At 34.2% G+C, this 10,022-nt stretch overlaps 1 protein-coding gene across 3 annotated transcripts; it reads left to right on the forward strand.

Annotated features, from left to right (window-relative positions):
- Positions 1-1,050: 1,050 nt before the first annotated feature.
- On the forward strand, positions 1,051-10,022 carry LOC110826034 (transcription termination factor MTERF15, mitochondrial-like). 3 transcript variants are annotated; one of them, XR_002541976.2, is made up of 4 exons: positions 1,051-1,202; positions 1,796-3,556; positions 6,571-6,691; positions 9,520-10,022. XR_002541976.2 is itself a non-coding variant. In XM_022056613.2 (3 exons), the coding sequence occupies exon 2, from the start codon at positions 2,373-2,375 to the stop codon at positions 3,552-3,554; it is 1,182 nt and encodes a 393-aa protein (XP_021912305.2). In that variant the 5' UTR covers positions 1,051-1,202; positions 1,796-2,372; the 3' UTR covers positions 3,555-3,556; positions 9,520-10,022. The 3 variants fall into 3 exon arrangements, 1 of the variants encoding a protein (XP_021912305.2); XR_002541977.2 differs by lacking the exon at positions 6,571-6,691 and having other exon boundaries at positions 9,520-9,592; positions 9,824-10,022; XM_022056613.2 differs by lacking the exon at positions 6,571-6,691.

A 10,022-nucleotide genomic window follows, 5' to 3' on the forward strand; every position in this document is an offset into this window, starting at 1 on the left:
TTGATAGGATTTAGGTGGAGGAGCATTAATTAGTTTAACCTGTTAACAAGAATTCAAGCCTTCATTCGAAGACTTCATACGCAAAAAACTAGAGGGATGATTAATGCAATTGTGATCTCTTCAAGTCATGTCATGAAATTAAATAATGGTAAATCCAATTAACGACCATTTGTCATAAATTAAACTTTTATTGTTCATCTAACCATCATTGGTTTACGTAATTTGTTTAATAAAGATCAAATCAAATTATTCATTTAACTATTCAATTAATACTGTTAATTTTATTGTTAATGGATAAATTATTCATTTGTATTTACTAATAGTAAATAATTTAATTAAACTAATCCATTTACTTATGATAAATAAGAAAATTAAAAATCCATTATTTAAACTTATTTAATTTTTATATTCAACAACTTGTGTTGGTTGTGTAAAATTTTTAGTTTTAAGTACAACAAAATAAAAAAAAAAATTTATTTTAATGTAGTTTTAGTATTAAACTTAAATTAGTTGATGATATAATTAATGTCATGTTGTAGAAAAATCTATAGTGTTTAATTATTAAAAAAATATTTAGTTGAACTTGATTAAAAATGTTAGATATTTAAATGAAATAATAATACTAACTTCTTAGTTGCTCAGTAGCAAATGTATTTGTTTTACTTAAACTTAATAAACAAATAATTATTTATTATTTATTGAATACTGTTTAAAAAAAGTTATTAACTAAACATAAATAATCTAGGCAAAAAATAATTTGAAAAAAACAATTTTTAATACATATTACCAAAAGGTGAAAGCAAAACGACGCAGTTTGGTTTCGGTAACATCTCCAAGTCCTAACACAAATAGAATTTTACCAATTATACATAATATTTTACCGTGTATTTTCGTAATTAAATCTTCCTTGTTACGTTTGAAATTTACCAAAAGCTCTCTCCTAGTTGGAAGTACCAACGGTTCAGATTGAAGTATGATGCCACGTGTACGGTAAAAACCAAGCTGTAGATCCACCGTTTACTGAAGGTGCTATAAACACACGATGACCCAATTCGGGATTTCCGTTCTTATTTTGATTTATTATTTTAGAGTTTTCGTGGTTATATCCCCAAATTTATCCCATCATCTGCATTATCTCCTCCATCTTCAGTGATCGTCAGTCACCAATCGCCGAACAAAGTTCGCAGTCGCATCACTTGCTGGTTAGTTTCCTCTGTTCGATCTCTTTCGCGTTCATTTTCTCTCTCAATGGCCATAAAGTGTCACAGGATTTGATTGGCAAGCACGCACATTTTGCTTGTAGTGATCTCTCGTTTGTTCTCTGCATAAACGTGCGTGTATATCTGCATCTGTTTGCTATTTCCTTCAATCAGGCGTGCAAAAAGGAAATTTTTGAAGCTTTTTTTTTTAAAAAAAAATTTTAAAAGTGATTGCCATATATTCGGTGACTGAGAAAATTTTGAATCGAGTTTGATGAGTTGCTGATTTCGTTTTTTGAATTTCATTTAGAGGTTTACATCTTCAGTTTTATTTCTTCCAAATGCATCCATGTAATCTCCATGTATTATTTCTTTCGTCTATATCTAAAGAGATATTCAAGCTTTATTACAAATATTCTTTCAAAAGCTCATTTAAATTAATATTATTAATAAATTAAGTATTTTTCCTTTTATTAAAATTAATGCATGTATTAGAACAAAATATTTTTTTTCTCAGTAGCAGGAGTTGCCTTTCGTTTGTGAAAGTTCCCTGCTTCACTTTGAATCTGACCTCCATGTTGAATGTTATTTTTCAGTTGTCCTAATCTTTAGCATATGTGATAAGCCCCGAAGGACCAGCAGGATATCAAGAAAGAATTCCCGCTACCTCAACCGAGAATGAGTCAAGTATGCACGCGACAGAAGACTCGGTCATCAACTCCCCACTTTTGCAGTAGCTGCAATTTCCCCTTATCATTTTCTTTTTTATTTTTGTCCATATATGTTCCTTAGAAGTAGGAAGAACGTTGCTTCATTTTTCTGCATTTAAAGACTGCAATTCTGGAATAAAAGGAGATCAAATTATTTTCTCTAGACAGTGGCTAATCCTCGCCCAAAGTAGAATCTTTGCCTTATTTTGCCGGTTAGCTTTGACTGAGACCTATCAACATGCAGTAGTTTGTTGCTTAAAAGGTGCAGACTTTTTGGGTTTTTTAAGATATTTGAGTAATTAGTGGACCATTATCCTATTTTAATGTTTTTTTACCACTAGAAAAGTTATTTAAGGAGCTCAGATTCTGAATTCAAGTTAATGTGAGATTCCAGCCTAAAATCCATTCACTCTGCTTTAAGTTATAACAGCCTCTGTTTCATTGCTTGAGTTCATAACACTCCATGCCTAGTTTTTTCTGTAAGACCACTATTCTCCACCATGTCAAATATTGTTTCATACCCTTGTCTCGCTCCATACTGATGCATCGACAACATTTTCAATTTCTTCAAAACAATTCCTCAATCTTATTAGCACCAATCAAATTCGTATCAACTGAGACAAATCAAAACTCTTTTACAGTCTTTTATCTCGTGAATTCATGTCAATTCTCTTTAAGATCTGCTATTTCAGCTTCAAAGTACATCAATTTTAAAACCTCTGATAAGCCCGACTCTGTCCTTATCTTCCTCACCAATCATGGCTTCTCAAAAAGCCAAATCATGAACCTCATCAAGAAATGCCCAGCAGTCTTAACTTGCAATCCTGATAATCTTTTGTCCAAGGTCCAATTTCTTCAATCTAAAGGCTTTTCAGTTGTTGATATTGCGCATATTTTCGCTTCTAATCCTACTCTATTCCGTAGAAAGTTAAAGGATCAAATAATCCCGTATTTTGACTTGATTATAGATTTGCTTCACTCTACCGAGGAAGTCATTGCTGCTGTTAAACGCTTCCCACATATTCTTTGTCATGGTTTTAAGGCTTACGTTGCACCTCGTGTTGATGTCTTGAGACATAATGGCGTTCCTACATATAAGATTCTCTTATTTCTACGTTTTCGAGTTGAAACTGGTAAAGGTAGTTTTGATAAGTTCAAAGAAATTGTAGAGATGGTGAAGGAAATGGGGATTAGTCCTTTGAAAGCACAGTTTGTTCTGGCGATTGTTGCATTGAGTGCGGTGAGTAAGATTCAGTGGAAAAGAAAGTTTAAGTTGTATATGAAGTGGGGTTTGTCAGAGGAGGAGATTTTGTCAGCATTTGGTAGATTTCCATGGTTTATGGTTGCATCCGAGAACAAGATCATGGCGGTAATGGAGTTTGTTGTGAATGAAATGGGGTTTGGATATTCAGAAATCATCAAGCGGCCTGTTATTGTTTCATTGAGCTTGAAGAACAGGATCATTCCTCGGGTTGCAGTTGTTCAATTTTTGATGTCTAAAGGGATGATTAAGAAGAAACATCCTTGTGGTCTCACCTATCTAGAGTTAACCGAAAAAGATTTCCTGCAGAGATTTGTTTACTCTTATGATGAAGCTCCTGAACTACTTAAGGTTTATAGGGAGAAGATGGATTCTCCTATTTGAAGGTTAAACTCATGAACAAACTTCATTTCTTTTGTTTTACTGTTGCTCTGGAAATGATCAAACATTGAAATAATGCAGCTACATTTTAATACATTAGTGTACATTTTGATTTTCACTTTGCTCTCTCTTTCTTTTTGACTGGGAGTTGCTAGAATATGGTATATGAATGAAGGAAATTAAGTTCATTTGGTTGTTTTGATTTGATCGTTCTTATATATTGTTCATTTTATGTTTCTCTTCATGATATATTTTGGGGGTTAAGCGTTAATCTCTTCACGATATTTTAGTTCTTGGCTTTATCCTCCATGCCATCAGTTTCTTCTTCTTCTTCTTCTCTTTCTTTCCTTTTTCTTTGGTGGGTGGTTGGTGGTTGTGGAGTTAACACTTTCGCAAATGGTTCTAGATTTGATTCAGAATGTAAAGGTTCGGAACTTAAATGAAAATAAAGTCATAAATTAAATGCAGAAGCAAAATAATAAAGTTAGGGTTTACATTTGTTACACAATAATTTAGAATGTCCAATAAAATTATAAAAATGTCCATTTTAAAAAATAAACGAAAATTAAAAAAATAAACGAAAAATAAATAACTAAACATTAGGATAATATTCACTAGCACTTGAAGAGAGTTCGGGTGGTGAACTATTCGCAGTTCTCTTGTTGATCGGAATCTGAATCTTAGTTCTCTTAATCTGAAATAGTTAATGAAATGATGAGTTATACTAGTGCAGTAAGAATATCACATTAATAACATATATGGAAAACTGAAGATTGGTAAAAATTAGAAAAATAACCAATGGAGCCCTTAATTTAATGTAAATTCATTTAGTATAAAGAAAACCATTTATTCCATATTTACGTAACAAGTTTTTTTTCAAGAATAATTTATGAAAACCCATATTCATACACTTTTTATTTTTACATATAAGTTAACAAGAAGTAATCACATTTCATTTTTACCCGCTCACCGGTACCTTTAGAGATTCATAGGGATGTCCTCCTACTTGTGAACCAAATATCCAATTAAACAATTAACTGGTCGTCCTCATACCCCGTTCGGTAATGGGCATCAAACATTCCACCACCTCGATATCCCGTCCGGTTTGAAGGTGAACTATATCTCCCAAGCCTTATTGGTAAAGAACTTTCCAGCCCTATCCGACTGAGGTAACGTTCACAGTAGAGTTCCCTATGTGCCGGGCCAATCTGCCATTTCCCGAATACCTAGTAAGTGTTTCCCATACAGATTTCCATCAGCATAACAATCAATCACGCAATACCAATAGTTCATTTTGTACTCACAGTTCACTTAAACAAACAATATAGTTTAATATAGTTAAATAACCAAAAACCGGAATATCGACAAAAAATATAGGGGAACTAAATAATCAAATAACCAAAAAGATCATAAAAACTATCAATTCAGTTACGCATAGTATAATGGTAAATGAATATAGGTAAGATAAGAAAATAAATAGGAAATCGAAACGATCGTGAACTAACCGGTTCCGGCTCCACAAGTGTCTCGTAATTATTTTTAGAGTTCTCTAATTTTTCATAGAAACACACAATTATCGATTATTAAATCTCAATTTATTGTAACGGAGAAAAGGGTGAGGGATCCTTATCTGAATCGGTGTTTCAGAACGTCATGCTATCTACTACGCTTCTTAACGGGTATTAGGTTTCTTGAATTATCCCTGCAGAATCCAAAACACTTGTCATGTATCTAAAAATACCATAGAAATCCAAAATCAATATCTAAAACTCATTCTGGCCAATTTTGGGGTTCTGGCATGGTGGCGCTGCTGTGCTCCGGCGTCGGTTTTGCCAGCCACAGCGGCAATTCGCCTCGGTCTACCCGGTTTTGGCCAGTTTTGGCTAGTTTTTGGACGGTTTTGGCTGTATCCCTGCAGAAAAACACGTTCGGGGACTCGGTTGGTTGGAAAACCACAGAAAACCGAACTTACCAGCGTGAGGGCACCTTCAGGTGCGGCGGTCCGCTGGTTCTCCTTCACGGCTGAAGTTCTTTCTTCAGCTAACCTATACAGAAAAGGATGGTGAATACAATGATAAAAAACTCACGTGAAACAAGAATCGGGAAGGGGCTCATCGGAGGGGTTTTGGGACTTTGGTCGTGGCGGCTCTGCCGGACTTCGCCCATGGTTTTCGACTCACCCGCCGACCTTTTTGCTCCGATTTGGCCATGGGGTTGCTCGGAATCAAATTTCGATTTGAGCTGTCTATCGCGTCTAAAGAGAAAATGAATCTGAACCGTCCATCGCGATTTGATATCGACTGTCCGATCGCGTTTAAGGAGAAAATGAATGTGAACCGTCCATCGTAATTTGATCTTGACCGTCCGATCACATTTAAAAAGGGAACAAATCCGGGCCGTTCACGCGCGCGAGCTCGATCCTGTGTCGTTCGATAGCGAAGGACGCGGATCGGCCGCGTGGCATCCCACGTGACACCGATGTCAGCATGCCTCGTCACGCGGCGTGCTCCAGCTCGTCGAGGTTGCTGAATGGGCGGTTTTACATTGCATAATTTTTTCTATTTGCACTATGACTCTCTGTGTCTAATCTTTCTTTTAAAAACACTCCCCGAACCAAAATTTTTACCAATTTTTTTCAAAATTATTTTCGATTTCATCCATAACCTATTTTTTCCATAAATTCAACAAAAATTAAAATAAATTAATTTAAAAATAAATTTTTATATATTTTGAAATGTTAAAATTGATTTCGGGACAAATTTTGGATCTGGGTATTACACAGAAGGTTAGAAGCTCATCCTTTTGTTGGTATTGCTGGTAATATCTGTATTATCATCCATAGTTACATTATGATTTTTACGTATTAAATGACTTTTAACATTTGGGAGATTGGGAGAGGAGAAAAGTAGTCTAATGAGAAAGCAACTGAGTAGACATTTTTGGGGTTTCTGTTAACATTTCTAGGCTTGAATCTCGTTGAGGGAATTGATTTGCTAATTCTTATTTTTTCGTTTGTCAGATTCCAGAAAATTTAGTAACTCACATTCAAAGAAATCTAGTAATGTGAATAAAAATTTTCCTATGTTAATGAGGTTGCTTCAAGTAAAGATGGAGAAAATGCCGGCAAAAGTAGGCAGCAGGTGAGTGATGTTATTGTTCAGATTTCAGATAAGAACTTTGGTTAACTTATTTTAGCAAATGAAATATTTCTAGCTTTTAATGCTTCATCTTAGGCATAATTATCTGATTTCTCAAGCTTTTTTTGAAAGAGGAATTCCTCAAACTTTAAGCAGTAATTCTCATCGCGATTTAACTTGTTATCTTGAGTTCTTCTCTTTGGGCTTAGTTTCACATGGTGAGCCAAGTAGTGTCTTTGGAAATGGGTTTTCCTATACAGTGCTAGATATAGTTCTTTCTGGGTGGAGTTTCTTTTGCTTCAGAATTTGTTTGTTTTGATAGGCTTAAAGGGGTTTGATTTAGCATTTTTTTTTATGGTTTAATAGAGATTATAAAATCTCTAATTGTTTGCAGTCATGAAGATATTCGTCTACTAACTGCAGAGTACTTAGTATCTTGAAATAGAAATGCTTATCAATCATCTAGAGAACAGAATACTTAGTATCTTGGAATAGAAACGCTTGTCAATCATCTAGAGAGTCAGTCATCTCTTAACTGAACAAGCTCTCCCATTTTTGTTGTGTAAATATGTAGTTTACACTTGTCAGCAAAAAATCCACCACTACTTTTCCCATTTTCCAATATGATTCTATCTATGGCTAGCAGGGTGTTTAGAGATGCCCATTAGCACCTCAGACTGACTCACCTACTTGGTAAACTAAAGAAAGGAACTTATGAGAACATCTTAAGCCCAAGAAACTCCTGTGAATTTTGGCTTTGAATAACATCATAACTTATCATCCGCAGATCTAGAAAACAGGATGAGAAGAAAATTTAACTACATTATGGGACTTACTGTCATTGACAAAACAATTGACAATGTTATCTCTAGCGCTAAATTTTAGCTTGATTGGGTGAATTGATATTAATCTTCGGGTTTTGGAAGTTTGCTATCTCCGAAGTTGGAATGTGGAATATGTTTTTGTGGCTTAATTAATCATGATGAGACAAAGAAGGAAAGAACAGAAAGATTGTAACTGTTCCAGATTTTTTGTAATCATGGTTTGAGCTATAACCAAAGCAAAGAGATAATGTAGCTTCTCTTGATAAGACGATTTTACACAATTCAGGTGTATGTATCCAGTTTATGTGATCTGTACGATCAAATCCCCTATATAAACGTAAAAATATTGCTTGCATTCGCTTCAACATTTAGGCCTTGATATAGGTGTAGTCAACGAGGTTAGCAGATCAACCCATATGCTATACATGTTATATTTTTTTGATAGAGATCTAAATCCCTATGCGGAATAGATAAAGGGATCCCTTGAAAGACATGTTTAGCCCAAAGTGAGGTGAAGAAAATAATAGTGTCCAAAAAAATGTGGTATGGTTGACAATGATGCTTGAAAATTTTTGAGTTCCTTTGCAATCATATAATGTAACTGGTAAACTGCAAAACTGTGTATTCATTTATTATATGGATCATGTTACAATTTTGGATATGTATTTGTATCCAATAGCGAAGTGCCAATGGTTATTACACTGTTCTGCGACCTATTTAAGAATATATTTTTGCATAAATTTAGAGAATGTATCTATTTACATCATTTATGTTATTCAGATTATATAATAAATTTATATTAATACTCCCCGTATAAAATCTCTCTAAGAAATCTCCAACATTCATTCGATCAACATATACTGTAAAGTCCTTTATATAAAACCTATTGGAAGTAGCTATTTCTACCACGAGGCAGCACCATTTTGTATTCTTTTGTCTTTAGTTCATAGTGGACCTGTTAGGCTGTGGTTTATGCAATGGGAGGTGATGTCTCCCTTCTATTGTTGGTAGAGTTTGATCCCAATGATAGTGCATCACAATTCACAAGTTACTTCGCCAGTTAAGCAAATTTGCAGCTACCACATGGAAACAAGATTGCTAACTTTTTTCTTTACCTTTCGCATAGAAAATTAAAATTAGTTAAGTACGAAAAAAGCTACAGTTGAGTGAGTCATGCAAGATTTTGTCAAGGAACATATAACTGAACAAAACGATATCTTAAAACCTACCAATAAATTCTTTTCACCCTAGTTGTTGTTGAAGGTATAATTCAAAATTTATTTTGTTTTTTGATTTTTAGACTATGTTGCTGTGTTGGTTAGTCGTGTCCCTGACTTTTAGCATTTTCAGATGATGTTGTTTTACTACTTGTTTGAGATAATGCCTGTTACATGTGGGTTGCTAATTGCTGAGTATGGTTGAGATTTTTTACCTCTGTCAGTTGTAAGAAAGCCTATATAACAGACACCTTCAGTTCTGAAAAAATATACAACAATTCTAAGGATTTCTTAAATTGATTCTCGCCCTTCATTGATATTTTTGCTTACTGGAATTACTGCAATCATTATTTCTTCTACTTTCACTTCTGTTTTATATTTTGTTGCTGTACAGGTCTTCTAAATTCCCAACAGTTGTGCTTTTTTTGTCAAAATTTTTTCTTCTCCCTTACTTTTTCATTTCCCTTTCTGAACCTTGCTGTTGATTTTTAGTAAATTCATCTTTGAAAGGGTATAGTCACTATAATCTAAGTTACTATAAAAAAATCACTACAATCTAAATATAACTATTAAGTTATTGTTCCATGAAAGTGTCTTGCCAGTCCAGAAATATTAAATGACATGAATGCTTTTGTTCAACGGTTCCATGTTAATCTGTGATATATGCCAATAAGGTTATCAAACAGAGAATTTTGGATATTGCATTGAGTTTTCATTCAGTCAGATGCATGCAAAGTTGGTTTTGGAAGGAATTATTCTAACATGTTAATTATTTTTTTAATGCACGCAGAAGAGAAAATTGTCGGATATGTTAGGACCGCAGTGGAGCAAGGAAGAGCTTGAGCATTTTTATAAAGCATATCGTAAGTATGGGAGAGACTGGAACCAAATTTTTGATGATGCTGCAGAATTTTGTTAAAGATTGTGTATGGGGATAAAACTTCAATTTCACTTGAGAACATGTTTCTGTTGGACAATTTCACAGCTCGATGTTTGAAGCTTTTTCGTATTGCATGGATGGTTATGATGATTATTTATCAATCCATTATTATAGCATCTATTTGTTTTCTTTTTTGTTCTGTTGGGTTTTGCGGGTGGCTGGTAACCGCTCTGCGGAAATGGTAGAAGCCCTGTAATCTGTCTTTGTAAATGGTAGAAGCCCTGTAATTCTCTAACTGCAAATGGGATTTGATTTTGATAGTGGAGGTTGATGATGTTCATATAGAGTTGAATTTGTAATACTACTAGCAGTTTGTGTAAGAATAAGAAGTGCAGTTGAATTACTTCTCGGAA

The sequence above is a fragment of the Carica papaya genome, chromosome 3 (assembly GCF_054855325.1).
Source record: "Carica papaya isolate Zhongbai chromosome 3, ASM5485532v1, whole genome shotgun sequence".
NCBI lineage: Eukaryota > Viridiplantae > Streptophyta > Magnoliopsida > Brassicales > Caricaceae > Carica > Carica papaya.